Raw genomic sequence first — 15244 nt, forward strand, 5'->3', positions numbered from 1 at the left:
CGAGCGCATTTACCTTCAACTTGTTGAAAAACCAAAGGCGGTAGCAATAAGAAGTATATCCTCCTAACTGAGCATAGACAAGCACAGGAAACGATCAATAGAAATCAGTATTCTCAGCAAGTGATGTGTTTAAACCTCGGGATGAGTTAGTGACTGCCAGCAACAATGAAAGAACAGGTTTTCTCTTCTAATTAGCTTACATTCTTTTCAGAGCAATTCTAGATATTCTGGAGAAAAATAGCCATCAGCTATTGAAGCCTCTCAAGTGATGTTGCAAGAGAAATGAATGAAATCCCCTCCCGCAAACGTATAAGGTCATTATTTTTAAAAACAAACGTTAACATGTTTGATTTTTCTGTTTTCTTCCCAAACATGCTATTTGAAAGTCTCTCAAATGACACAAAAAGTGAAACATTAAGCCAAGAGAAATTAGTTTGTATAAACATGAGGGACTCGACACCACAGGATTTCAGTGTCCCAGCAGTCCCTGGCATATCATGAGGCTTGGGCATCGCTGAAGGCAACAGGATGTGAACAAGGGGCTATGTGGCCAAGATGAGGCTCAAGAGAGAGGTTCTCATGGACCTCACAGAGAACAAACAGCTTCTTCTGCTCGCTGTACTTTGCCCTCCAATGCAGCTAAAGAAGTGGTGAATGCAGTCGATCTTAGGCTCATGAAATTATTTTATCCCTAAAATTATTTGGATCACAGAAATGCTAATGGAACACAAAGAAAGCCCTGTTGTTATAGTCTTACAAATAAACCACTTTAACAGCATCTGATAATGCTAGAGGCTGTGCCAGACCTGGCCCCTCAGCGCAGACGTGGGCATGTTGGTATGAATATCGTCTTACACATAGTTCAGCGCTCAGGGAGCAGAGCGAGTGAAGTGCGTTATAGACCTAAAGCCTTGCTCATGGGGACAGTTATATTTAGCTATAGAGGTAAAACAAGGGGGCCTTGTCCCATGGATGCCAAGAACGATATTTCTAACTAGGTTAGCACTAGTTTAAGCTTTTGCTGGAGATTTTCTTTTGAAAACGCCCTTCGGGAATGTTTCCCAGTATTTAAAAATGGAAAGAAGAAAGCAAAGTAGAGGAGATATCTATCTGAGGTGAATAGCAACTAAAAAGCTCTTTGACTCTCAGGTCCTGGATACAACAAAAGAACTATAAAAATGATTAAGATCAAGAAATATTAAACTTCATTTATTAAGGGAGGGTTCTTTGGTTATTCATCCAGCATCACCAGTCAGTCAAACTAATTTTGGATTTTCGTGAACAGTGTTTAATTCTTACTGCGTAGCTATATGTAGAATCTATTTGGCATGTGCACCTACATTTTCCCAGTGGATTTTCTGGCAGGTAATAGGGAAGCGGGTGTCGGCAGCTGAAGGTGGAGATTGTCCCAGCCTCCTCCCATTTCATACCACTGTCTGAGGACTGAATTCTGAAGCCTACTCTGTTTTTTGTTTTTTGTTTTTCTTTTTTTTGGTGTTTGTCTGGTACCGGGAACCAAACTCACGACCTTGCGCTTGCCAGGCAGGCGCTTTGCCACTGAGCTAAATCCCCGGCCCCCTGAAGCCTACTCTGGAGTGTAGTGAGGCTGCTGGAGAAGCCAGAGGACAATCTTCTGAGACCGTTCGTTCAACCCTTTGATGAGTATTATTTGAGCACCTGTTATATTCTATGTAGCAATTTGTACTGTGCGAACACTTCGTGCCATATCACCTTTCACCCCTACAGCAATTTTGGGAAGTAAGTATCACTCTCCCTGTTTTACATATGGCAGAATAGAGAGTCAGAAAAAAGAAATGACTTGCCAGTGTCTCGTGTATATAAGAACAAGATTCCTAAGCTTTGAGGGCTTTAAACTCTAAAGTTCTTTGCTATTGTGCCATTTAGCAGCTCCTGAGGGAATCAGAATTTCAGACAGGGAGATGGGCGGTGATCCGATTTGATTCTTTGTTTTACACAGGGCAAGTTGAGAGATATGTCTGCGGGCACATGACGAGTTGGTAGAAGCAAACCGGCCACAGGGAGAACAAAATAAGAAACCACCAAAAAACCAGAGCATACATCTGACTCCTGCATGCACATACTGATTCAGTACTGAGGGAACAGTAGAAGGTAATTCTGCACTTTAAAGTTATTTTAGTGCCGGGCATGGTGGCGCACGCCTGTCATCCCAGCACTTGGGAGGCTGAGGCAGAAGGATCGTTGTGAGTTCAAGGCCAGCCTGGGCTACATAAGTGAGCTCAAAGCAAGCCTGAACTGCACAGCAAGACCCTGTCTCAAAAAGACAAAAAAAAAAAAGTTATTTTAAGGTAAATGTGCAAGCTCATAAATTCAAAGACCAAGAAAAGCAGGAATTTAATGTATTACCAATTAAAAGAGGTATAGCAATAGATACAGGTTTGTGTGAAGGCTGAAAGAAAGAAACTTGAGGGAAAAAAAGACAGAAAAATGCGCGTGTGTGTGTGTGTGTGTGTGTGTGTACACATTTATCTTACAGTGACAATGAAATTATCAGTAAAAAATATATAATTAAATGCCCAAGCATGTGTAAACAGGAAATAGGTAATGCACATCTAGACATTATGATTCTAGTTTGCAAACCTTAGGAAGTGGGGTGGTATGAATGGGACATTATTCTTCATTCTTTTTTGTTTGTTTGTTTGTTTGTTTGAGACAGGGTCTCACCACGCAGTTCAGGCTGGCCTTGAGCTCACTTTGTAGCCCAGGCTGGCCTCAAACTCACAATGATCCTCTTGTCTCAGCCTCCCGAGTGCTGGGGTTACAGGCATGAACCACCACACCCGGCTCTCCATTCTTTTTTTACTTGTCATTTTTTGCAAGCTAAAAAACCTTTGCAAGCTAGTCTACTATTTTATTTACTGAACAAAGAACACAAAATGTGTCATTTGAATTTCTGAATGGTTCTGACAAAACTTTAAATTCCTAGTGGTAGCAATTATTTCAATGTTTACTGTAGGCACAACGTTCCCCCTCAAAGTGTGATGAAAGCTGGATGCAAATTCTGCCTGCACCACCACTGCCTGGCTGGTTTTCTGGAAGCATGCCCCAGAGGAGCCTCACTGAAAGACACTTTTACCTTTGGGGCTTCCAGTTTTCCTCCCCAGGGGCTCCTGCCTTCTTCTGAGGGCACAGGATGGAAACCCACTCCCACGCTGGGCCTGCGGGCCGGAGTCACCCACTTCAGTGACTCACTCTTCTCTCTCAACAAAGAGGCCTATCCCTCAGCTCGTCTCTTTCCTTTCCCCCAAACTCTCAGTCCTTGACCTCTTGACCCTCTCTCAATAATCTCACAGGCTTATTTACATTGACAGTAAGTTTACCGGTTCTATTTCATAAAAGCATTTTCTTTGTTTCTCCCTCTCACATAGGAGACAGTGCCTTACCCGGAATAGAATATTGAAATTGTAGACATTTTGGAAAGGTAGCACACTTGTCATTTTTTGACTTTGATCCTAGTTCACAAATCTGTACTGATGCACAAGTTAGTTTCATGCTTAGAACGTTCTCTTGTTCTCCCTGGCCTAGCTGGCAAAATTCTTGTGCATTGCTCAAACCTCCCAAATATAATTTCCATCCACAAAACCTTCCTTGACTCCAGAACTGGGCTGACAGAGGAGCCACTAATCCCTCAGAGGGTTACGAACACTTCAAATGTAACAGCTAAAACTAAGATGTGCTGAAACAAACCAGATTTGTAAGACAGCGTTAAAGAATATAAATGATCCATTGTTATATTGACTGCACGTTGAAATGATTGTATTGTGCATATATTGGATTAAGACCAATGGATCATCAAAATCAGTTTCATGGTTTTGACTTTTTAAGGTGGCTATCTGAAACCTTCAACACACAACTCAGGTCTGTGGCTTCCCTGGATTTCTGTCAGGTAGTGTTCTAAGGTCTAGGTCACTGTATTTTTGGGGGTCTTTTTGTTTTTGTTTTTGGATTTTTGAGACAGTTCTCTCTGTATAGTTCAGGCTGCCCCTGAACTCACTATGTAGCCCAGGCTGGTCTCAAACTTGTGGCAATCTTTTTTCCTCAGCCTCCCGAGTGCTGGCATTACAGGCATGCACTACCACACCCGGCTAGCTCACTGGTTTTTGAACCTATGGAGGGAGCTGGAACACAGGGCTGATTTGTGAGTACATGTCTGTCCCAGTATCTATGGAGTAGCTTTTGGGGATGAAATGATTTATATTTCGGATATGTATCAGTAATATATTTAAGGTAACCTATGAGGAACAGATGTACTAGGCTTTTGGTGTTTCATCCAAGCAGCATTAATCTTTCATCAATTCACTGAAATCCCCATTGCTTCCCCACTCACTCGTAGCCCTGGGGACAAGAACAAAACAAGATGATGATGTATGTAATTTTTTGTTAAGTTGATCAGCCCTACACCAAGCAGACAAAGTAGAATAAGCTCCAGTTAAGCATGAACAACTGTGAGGGGAAAAAGAAGAAAGGAAACTAATATTGTGCTATGCATAGTGCTAAACCATTAGATGGCTCAGCCAGAATTTCATGCATTGTGCTCAGTGGAACTTAGTGGATTCTGAGAAACGTTCATAAACGTTGCGTTCAGGGTGAGGTTCCATGGTCAAATCAGATTGGGAAATGCTAGACTAAACTAAGTTAACCAGCCTTTTAAAAAACTTGGACTTTTTAAAGTCTTTAACACGCTATGAAGTATTGTGCCAGCTCAGACGACAAACACTGAATTCAATGTTCTACAACTTACCTGACCACAGAATTCTTTTTAAGAAATACCCATCAACGTGACTAGTTGGTAAAATCTGTCATAGACGATGTCATTTAATCTACATTTTACAGAGGAGAAAATTGTGCCTTAGGAAGCTAAGTGACTGAACCCATGTTTCAGTGTTATGCAACTGCTTCCTAGGGGAGGCAAAATTTCAAATTCTCATTCACACAAGAAGGAAATAAATGTGACCAGAATAAGGAAATATCATCAGTAAGAATTCACAGTGCATACCGAGATGCACTTTACAATGACTTAGTCCCTTCCTCCCACATATCCCAAGCTCCTCCTTTTCACCTCTACTTGCTTTCTGGTCTCCTTGGACGAAAGCGTCTCCTCTTGTAAATGTCCCGGTATTCCTCCTTTGGATCTAGGCACACATTGCTTTCTTATTTGCTTCCTAGATGCACATACCTTATCTCTCTGAATAAACAAGGGGCTTGCTGTGGAATTACTTTGAAGTCCCTACAGTGTGTCTTGCACAAAGAAAAGGCTTAATAGAACTTTCTCAAGTTATTGATTATCAGCTTGCTGGCTTAGCTACTAATAGCTTATGGTGTCTCTTTACAATATCTAAATGGTGCAGAAAAATTGGCTCTTGGTTCAGAGACATCATGTGTTCAATGAGCTTCCAACTGTGTATCAGACTGCTTGCTGTTGGACGCTGGCCTACCTGTAAAATGCAACTCATGATATCAGATGCAATTTTTGCATGAGGAGTATCTTCGTCTTTGCCAGAGGGTCTTAGGTTGTGTTCCAAGCAGGAGTCCCAGAGCCCCACAAGGGCCTTGGCATGCTTTTCAATGGATTCTGTCTCTCTGATGGCTGTTGTGATTCTTGTGATACAGATTTCAACCACAGCCTGGTCGTTGTTATTGGTTTGGTAATCCTATTTGGAAAGAGAACCTTCATGTTAAATAATGCTCTGGAAAGTTATCCTTCCAAGGATGAAACACTAGCTGGGTCATTTAGAAAACAGGTATGCCATACACTGTGCTATGGGTTGAGGTTGTAGAGGTCAATACAATAACGGCCTTCTTCCTTGGAAATAGTAATCTTGTGGAAAAGGGAGACGTGCAAACACACAAAAGTGGAGAAAGCTCATAACATCACCAGTAGCAGGACACAGGGAGAGTTCAAAGGAGCTCAATTATGCATAGTGGGTTTAATCGGAAGGCCACTTCAGGTTCTACATTCATTGCATTGGTGAAGGGATACTTTTTAGTCTAACATTTCAGTAACATTTATGAAGTTTTACAAATTACTTTCCAATGTCCCCTCATTTTCTCTCTGTTTTGGAACACACTAGAAAGTATCATTTCATTTCTCCTTTTTCAACTCAAATTTGGCTTTCCCCCACCAAATTTGCCTCCATTTCTCTATTTAAATTCTCTCCTAATACTTCATCATCCTTACTGAGGAATAATATACCATCTAAAATATCTAAACGTTAAAACAAAAGGCCTGTCACTTTAATTTGGAAAATAGGTCTGTGGACTCCACGTGGCTGACTCACAAAACTGAAAATTTAATAGAAGAGCAAACTGTTAGGTCCTTACATTATGTACAATTAGAGATGAGGGGTGTTGGGGTTTTCTGTCCATCTGTAAGCTGTTGCTTTTAATTTTTTCTTTTTTAACTACTAGGACATATGGGCCATTAAACATCTTGTGCATGATTCTCTCTCTAAATTGTAGGTTGTTTGTAGCCTGGATTCTCCAGAAGTGGAAATTTCTGCCATAAAGGACGGGAATATTTTCAAGGCTCATGATATATTGTTTTAGAAAGATCTTACTAATTTTTACTCTGGTCAGCTATGTGAAAGCATGGTTTCCCCCCTGTGCCTTTCAAAGAACATAGTATTTTTAAATTTTTGCTAAGTCAATTAGGGAAAAACAATATCTAATTGCTATTTTATGTGGAAATTTCTTTGACCCAAAGTGAGGTGAAATACTTTCACCTGTTCATTGGCCACTTGTAATTCCTCTTTTGAGAATTGTGACTATGTCTTATCTCTGCTTTTTTCTTTTCCTTAGATGACTTCATTTTGTTTTTGATCCTCTTTGCTGCAGTATCTTTTTTCAATTAAGGTTATTAGATTAACATTTGACATTTGGGTTGCTAATATGTCTGCATGTTTATTGTTTTATTTTAATCTTTTGCTGCTGTTTATTGACATGGTAAGATTTTAGATAGTCAAATCTATTAATCTTTTGAGTTGTTACCATTTTTCTTCTTTTAAATTGGAGATTTAAGTTGTTTAAATTATTTATTGATTTCAGTGTTAATACAATGACATAGCGCCAGCTGAGGACAGTGGCGTGGGACTGTAATCCCAGACTCAGGGCTCTGAGGCAGGAAGATTTCTGTATGTTTGAGGCCAGCCTTGGCCACATAAGGAGTTCAAGGCCAGCATGAACTGCACAGTGAGATCCTGTCTCAAAAAAACAAAAGTGAAAATCAAAACCAAAGAAAAAGATATAGTACAAAGATGAAAAAGACACAAGAACTGGTGTATAGTGAAATCTCAGTGTCCCTTTAAAGCTGGTGTCTCATCTCCCCAGCTCCCTTCCCGGGCAGAAACCAGGCTTGCCAAGTCTTTTTGTGTTTTACGGTGGTATGCTAAGCGTATGTACAAGTCACCCCCATAGTCTTTCTTTCTATGTGATCTCTTTGACAACTTCTTTTAAAATTTTTATTTTAAAGAAAATGAAACAAAAAACAAAGAAAATAAATAAAAAAGATTCCAAAACAATATGATAGGAGGGTGACAGTGGTTAATACATTGCATATCGTTACCCTTAAGTTAGTTACTCAGAGTACGAGATATCAGAATTTAATTGTCCAAACAATATTAGCACAAACCTATCTTTCAAATGAACTGAGAGAAATTAGTAGCATAACTATTTGGACTATCCCTAAACCACTTTCTCTTTCCTTTGAAGTTTCTTACCATTTCACAATATCTACTGTACATTTTAGATCACATTTACTCTTCCAGTTTCTCACACTAGGGAGACAATACAACGTTTACACATTGCTGTCTGGTTTATTCCACTTAGGAGTTTGGACTCAAGTTGCATCCATTTACCTATAAAATTTTTTTTCTGTTCTTTAAAAATCTTTTGCTGGGGCTGGGGATTTAGCTCCTCGGCACAGCGCCTGCCTGGCAAGTGCAAGGTCGTGAGTTCGATTCCCGGCACCGGAAAAAAAACAAACAAAAAAATCTTTTGCCAAACATTTAACATTTACTGTTTTAGAAATTGATCTTTTAACCATTCATTTAGTTTTTAAATCTATTTGGTATTTATGAAAGTAAAGGTGTATGTTTTCTTCTAAATAGCTAATTTAATGTTGCAGCCATTTTTACTGAAAAATTCATTTCCAGGTAATTGTTTTATATACGTGAGTTTCCATTGTAAATCTTGTCCTTTCCATTTGCTTGTTCCTTTTCTCAATTCTTCCACAGTACTAATTTTGCCATTTTCTTTATGTAAGTTCCACGAAATTTTAAGGGTGCTTCTTAATATATTTTATGTTTGTTGCTTAATATAGTTTGCTGTTGTTGCTTCCTCACAAAATCTTTCTCCCTTTCATTAGGACTTCAAGTTAGCTACTGCTGAGTAAGTGAACTTACTGCTTGTGTTGCTTTCTTTGTTTTCCGGTGGAGGGGATGGAGCCCAGTGCCTGTACAGGCTGGGCACAGTCTTTTCCTCAGAGCTACAACCACTAGGCCCCCCACTGCTTTTTGTAGTTACTTTGCACCCAGCTCTTTAGCTCGATTCTCAATTATGCTACAGTTTCAAATCAGTCTCTTGGGTTTTCTGGAAAGATTTCTTTTTGTATTTTATGCAGCCTTGGTGAGGTCTATCCATACCTTTTAATATATCTCAATACTTATTTTGTTGGCTAGAATTTCTTGAGTTATTTCTTCACATAAAGTGATTAGACCAAGAATGTTGGCTTAGTTCCTGGTTTTTATCATAAAGTTTTATGGCTCAAAGAAAGAAAATAAAGTAAATGCTTTAAATCATATAGGGTGCATCACGTATGCATCATAATATGTAAACTTCTCCAAGTTTATTTATTGATAATTTCCTTAGGAAGCATTATGCTGGATTGTTGCAGTAAGACAAATATTTTATAATATTTTAATAATTTATAATGTTAAGGAAGTATCAGTCCACTTCTATTTTATGGTGTGGGGGTTGGAGATGTGGCTCAGTGCTAGAGTACTTGCCGGGCATATAAAAGGCTCTGGGTTCAATCCTCAGGACCACAAAAGAAAAAAGAAGAACAAAGAATGACTGGAAAATTTCATTAAATGCCTTTTTTAGTGTCTATATATATACATCGTTTTTGTCCTTAGAGTTATAACTGTGATAAATTATAGATGCAAATTTCCTAATTTCAGTGAACTTTGCACTCCTTGAATATATCTTATTGGGTCCTGGGAAATCAATTTTTAATGTGCTGTTGGATTCTGCTTTTAATATTTTATTTATTTTTTTGTGCCAATATTTGGTTTTTATGTCAGTCAAATTTCATTCAATTTATATTAATTTCCTAATAAGATTTGGAAGATTTATGCTCTCTATAACCTTACTTGTTTAAAATGAAAAGTGTCACAGCTCAGAGAAGTGAATTAAAATTTTCTGCAACTAATGTGTCTATTTTTCCTATTTCTTGTAGTTTTTGTTTTATGAGTACTGTTGTTATGAAATTTGATGTGTAAGTATCCCTAAGCTTTATAATTCTTGTGACCCAAATTCCTCTAGCATAAAAATACCTTTTTGCTCTTATTTAAGACATTTTAAGATGAACTTTTTCCTGTCTCATATAACGACCATGATTTCTGCTTCTTTTGTTTGTGTTTGCCTAGTGTTATTTTCTCATTTCATTCTTATTTTTAAAATTTCTTTTACAGCCTATGTTGCATCAAATGAATGGCCATTACTCTTTTTATATAAATTGGTAAAAAAAAGTAGCTTAGTGGCCATTATTCAATGATTATTAATAGTAAAGTCAATATCTAGTATGTGATGTATACAAAATAACATGATATTATGTGATGTATAAAAAACTAAATGGTATCATTTGATTAATCATTTAATTTCAAACTATTCTATCATAATCAACAAGTTAAGCATAATGGGGCTACAGGTAGACTCAACAGATCTGCGTTTGAAAACAGAGGGTCCTGTCTTAGCAAATAAGTGGGAAGATTGTCTTTAATAATATTTAGGAGGAAAAAAATGTTTTGACTCAGCACTGATTTTCTCTTAAGGTATCCTTTCTTGTGCTTTAGGTAGTAATTTGGTATGGTATAAAAATAATAGCTTTTAAATTAAGTCTGCATATGTCATATCATTTCACTTTAAAATACTTCAGCTTCATTTGAGTATCAAAAGAAACTTTCCATATAAAATAAACTTATTATGTAGCTAAAGTGGATGATATTAGATACTGGTATGCACACTGGCTACATCCTCCATCCAGACAGAACAAAGACACTCATCTCCTCATCTGCAGAAGCTGTCCTTGGTCAAAAGGAATGGCCTCATTCAATGCCTTCTTCTTCCTTTGGGATGGTCGGCATCCAATGACTAGTCCATGTGGGGGCAGGAAGGCCTGTTCACTCATCTTAGATGAACTCTGAAGGGTCATCCTACTTCCAGAGCATCCTATGAGACTAAGCTAGGCTTTTCTCACAACTGCCTTTCAGGTCAACTTCTCCCTCTGCCCAACTCTTCTTCGTCCACTCCCCTAAGGTATTGTTTCTAAGAAATATCCTGCATGGTAACCACCATTGCAGACTGTTTTTCTAGGAGCCCAATTACAACAGAGTTTATACTGGTAACGTTGAGGAACATAGTAAACAATATAACATAGTAAGTTACAAATATTTCCTGGTATGGATGATACGTATTCCACAACCACTTAATAATATATATGCAAAGACTACACAGTTACTACCCTGGAGTAGTTTCATTCTACATTGACATCCATACTAATAATCATTTATGTTTGCACCACTCTTTCTACCTTTAAAAGCACATGTACATATATTACATCATTATTTTATCACTTCAAGAATCTTCAAGGCCAAGACACTAACGACAGCACAAAAGCAAAAGCTTCCATAGCTGATAATATCACCAAGGTTACTGGCAGAAGAAAATATAAAATCAGTTTAGGGATAACAAACAAACCCAAGCCATTTAGTACTCACACAAGTAAAATTCTATTTGAATTGAATTTTTAAAATTTACAAACACCAAGGGAAGTAAACATGGAAGTCTCTGTCAGCAGATTAAACATAGAGCACATTAGAGCTTCAAAACTTACTGACCCTACATTATGAAATTATATGTTCAAAGTCATTCAATATATAAAGAAAATTTTCTTTATGAAAGATATCAAGCTACTTCTAAATGAATTGGAAACATGTTTAGAAAGAAAAATCTTTGGCAATGAAAAATTCAAAAGATGGATGAAACAGAAGATTAAAGATAGCTGAAAAAGACCCAATGGATTGGAAGATAGAACTAAGGAAATGTACCACCTAGATAGAAAATACAAATGATCAAGAAATGTGGAGGATATGCTGGGGATATAGCTCAGTGGCATACGCACCTACCTGGCAAGTGCAAGGTTCTGAATTTGATTCCCAGTACCAAAAAAAAAAAAAAGAGGATAAAGTGTGATAGAATAGAAGTTGATTAGATAAAATATAATAAATAAGTATTTCCTGGTTGCATAAGTGAGCTCATGCACAGCATTTCCAAAAGGAGATAACAGAAGGGAAAGGAAATGTTAGAGATACTGCTTAAGAACTTTCCAAAACTGACAAAAGACACAAAACCTCAAACTCACAAAGCACCATGGGGATTAAATAAGATTATACAAATAAAACCACACCTATACATGTAACAGTGATACTGCAGAACACCAAAGACAGAGAAGATATTAAAATGGAGAGAAAAAGGACAGTAGATATAAAGGAACAACAAAAACTGACAGCAGATTTTATAAGCAATGATTAAAGTTACTGAGAAATAAATAGACTGCCAATTTAGAAATCTATGTCCAGCTAATTATTCAAAAGTGAGGGTAAAAATAAGGACTTTGTCAAAAGAACAAACATTGGAAGAGGATTTCACTAGGAAAACTTCACTGAAGTGACTTTAAAAATGTATACTTCAGAGAGTAAGAGCTGAATTTAGAAAAAACAAGGAAGATAAGAAAATTTTTTAAAAAATTAGGCACTTTAAGCAAGCACTGAGTGCATTTTTAATCAGTAATTTGAAAGAACAATTTGAAGAATATTAAACTAGGGGAATAACAGTGTTGTTTAATAATAATATATAAGACAGACATTGAAGAGTTCCAAGGTCCTTGTGGTAGTAGAAGAGCTCTTAAATATCTTAAGACATAATACTGTAATTAATCAATAATATAAAGATCACAATGATAAGATTTACCATTATTTCACATAGCATAAAAAAAAAGACTGACAATGAAATTGTAAATGGTATCATGCTGTAAAGATAGTTCTACACAAGACATAAATTGATCATACTGGATTCTTAGTTCTTTGAAATTCCTTTCATTGTCTTCAAAGGAATTGCTCATTTCTCCTATTCCCAGTTCCACTAGCACTATAATGTAACAGTTAATCTTTTGCCAAATATTTCAGTAGCAAAAAGGCATACTTTTTTAAGGTTACATAACATACTTGCTTATCACTCTTCAGGAAAATATGGATATACTGTCTTTCTTCAAAGATGAATATTTGCTTCACTAATATAAAATGTATACCTTGATACTATATTTTCATGCCTTTCTGTATGCACAATGTTTTTATTTCAGTATCATATTATAATATAGTGGTTTTAAAAACATTTTAAATGGGTATTTAGCTCAATACTGGTAGGAACAGCAATGTACCTAATTCAGTTGGAATGTTAACAGCATGAAAAGCTATGAGGCAATGACAACTACATTATGCAAAGTGTCTGGCCAACAGCAACTGGAAAGTTGCCATACATTATAAGGCATGGATTTATTTTAGATGCATTAAAATGTGAATAATGTCTGTCTTAGAATTGATGAAGTACTGTGACCTAAGATTGCTAAAATGTTAAAGGCAACTACTAAAAGAATAAAAATAGGGCTGGAGGTGTATCTTAGTGGTAGAGCACTTGCCCAGCATGCCTGAAGGCCTCAGTTCAATACTGAGTAACCACACACACACACACACACACACACACACACGGAAAAATAGAAATAGATTGTGTAATTCTCAAAGCATTACGCTCAGTAGAGTTTAAAAAAATGACAAAAACTCAATTAAAAATTAGGAAATGAAGAGGAAGGTAGAAAAATCAAGAAATATAACACAAAATCAAATAGAGAGATGAATCCAAATATACCACTTACCACAATAAAAAGTTGACTAATTTTACCAACTAAAAGCAGTATTTGTTTTCAATTTAGAATATTTTAAAAATGTACTTAGATGTACATAAAAATTATAGTTCAGTAATAATGGCACAGGGAGGTAAAAATAAAAAGAAAGAGAAAATAGGCAACTACTATTCCAAGAGAAAACAGGCAAAAGTTACTAGGAATAAAAATTCTCAATATGTAATAACAAAAAGAAAATTTCTCTAAGGAAGAAACAACAATTCTAAACTTGTACATACATGATTAAAGGTCTTCAAATTTGAAAAATGTACAAGGAGAAATTGAAAAGTCCAAAATTATAATGGAAAATTGTACAAATATTTCGCAGTGACTGACAATCTAAGCAAACAAAAATTTGTTGAGAATATAGAAAATTTGAATAATATTAACAGGAGTTCTTTTCTCAAAGTATTTAATATTTGATACCCAATAACTGGAGAATACACATTCTTCTCAGGCACATATGAGATATTTTAAGAGTCAGTATAGTATAGATTATAGGTTCTGAAATCAGCCTCTCTGGGCTTGATTCCTGGTTCTATTACTTACTAGCCATTTACTCATGGGCAAGTTATATTATTAGTCACTCTGTGTTTCAGCTTCCTCATCCATAAATGGAGATAACATTACGATACTGTCTCAAAAGCTTATTGAAAGGAATAGCTACATTAACATGTGAGCAGCTCTTAAAACAGTTTCTGGCCCATGTAAGTGATGTAAATATTGGTGATTACTGTTTACATGGATCAGCATAAACCATGTCACAAAGCAAACCTCAATCATTTTTGAGCAACTAGTGCTGCACTTCAAATTCTCTGACTATGTGCAACTAAGTTTTGACTTAACAAAAAGATTATAAACACTTTGAGAAAAATTAGAAACACACTTCTTTCTAAGTCATTGTTGAATCAGGGGAAATCTTAATAAAAACAAGAAAATATTTAGGATTCATAATGAAAAATATATATAAGAATTAGTAGGGTGAAATTAGTGATACTTAGTAGGAAATTTATGGTCTTAAATTTAAATTAGGGTATAAGAAAGTTGATAATCGATAACCTAATCATACAATAAGGAGATTAAAAAGAAGATATTGGAATAAAACTAGAGAAAATACAAGAAAAGTAGTAAAGATTTTAAAAGAAATTAATGAAAAAAATAAATATCCTATACAGATGATTAACAAACCAGAACTTTTTAAATGAGAAGCAAACCTCTGAAAATATTGACAAAAGAAAACATTATTTGAAAAGGGCATTTAAAGATAGATGCATCAGTAAAGAAAAATAATAAGAGTAACTTGAACAATTTTATAACAATAAGTTTGCAAACAGATATAGTATAAAATTGCCCAGAAAACATATTTTGCTAAAAATGAAAACAAAACTTCCAATTTTCCTCAAAGCAACTGGATCAATAGTTTAAAAATCTATTAGAAATAATAATAAATTTTATGGTGCCCAGGGGATTTTATAGCTTTCTTTAAAATCTTCAATAATTAGATCATCACAACTTTATAAAACTCTTGTCGATAATAGAAAACACTTCTCAACTCATTTTATGAGACTAGTGTGTATAACTCAATATCAAGGCCAGGCAAAGCAAGCAGAAGAAAGGATAATGACAGCTCAATCTCATATATAAACATGGCTCCAAAACCCTTAAAAATAGCAAACCAAATTTAAGATGCATTAAAATAAATGACAAATTTCATTTTATCCCAGAAACGCAATCATGGCTTCATATTTGAAAAGTCTATTACTGCAACTCACCACATTAATAGATTAAAGGGGAGAATATGATTATCTTGAGTGTATAAAAAACAGTTGATAAAATTAAACAATTTTTAGGAAAAAAAAAAAAAGAATAAAAGAAACCTCCTTAACTTGATAAAGGGTATTAACCGAAAGCCTGGAGCAAGCATCCCTACATTGAAAAGCCAGAAAACTTCCTTTAAACAAAAAATAGGAAAAG

General features: G+C 36.0%; 1 protein-coding gene across 3 annotated transcripts in view; it reads right to left on the reverse strand.

Moving 5' to 3' along the window:
- Nucleotides 1-15244, reverse strand: part of Veph1 (ventricular zone expressed PH domain-containing 1) — a 216441-nt gene that overhangs the window by 183476 nt on the left and 17721 nt on the right. For 2 of the 3 annotated variants that reach the window (XM_005393090.2, XM_005393091.2), the window contains exon 3: nucleotides 5475-5690. The exons of the other annotated variant lie outside the window; for it this stretch is intronic. In XM_005393090.2, the coding sequence (XP_005393147.1) occupies nucleotides 5475-5690 (216 nt within the window). The remainder of the gene's footprint in view (nucleotides 1-5474; nucleotides 5691-15244) is intronic. 3 annotated transcript variants of the gene reach the window in all.

Source organism: Chinchilla lanigera, unplaced genomic scaffold, assembly GCF_000276665.1.
Source record: "Chinchilla lanigera isolate Chin_1 unplaced genomic scaffold, ChiLan1.0 scaffold00047, whole genome shotgun sequence".
Taxonomy (NCBI): Eukaryota; Metazoa; Chordata; class Mammalia; order Rodentia; family Chinchillidae; genus Chinchilla; species Chinchilla lanigera.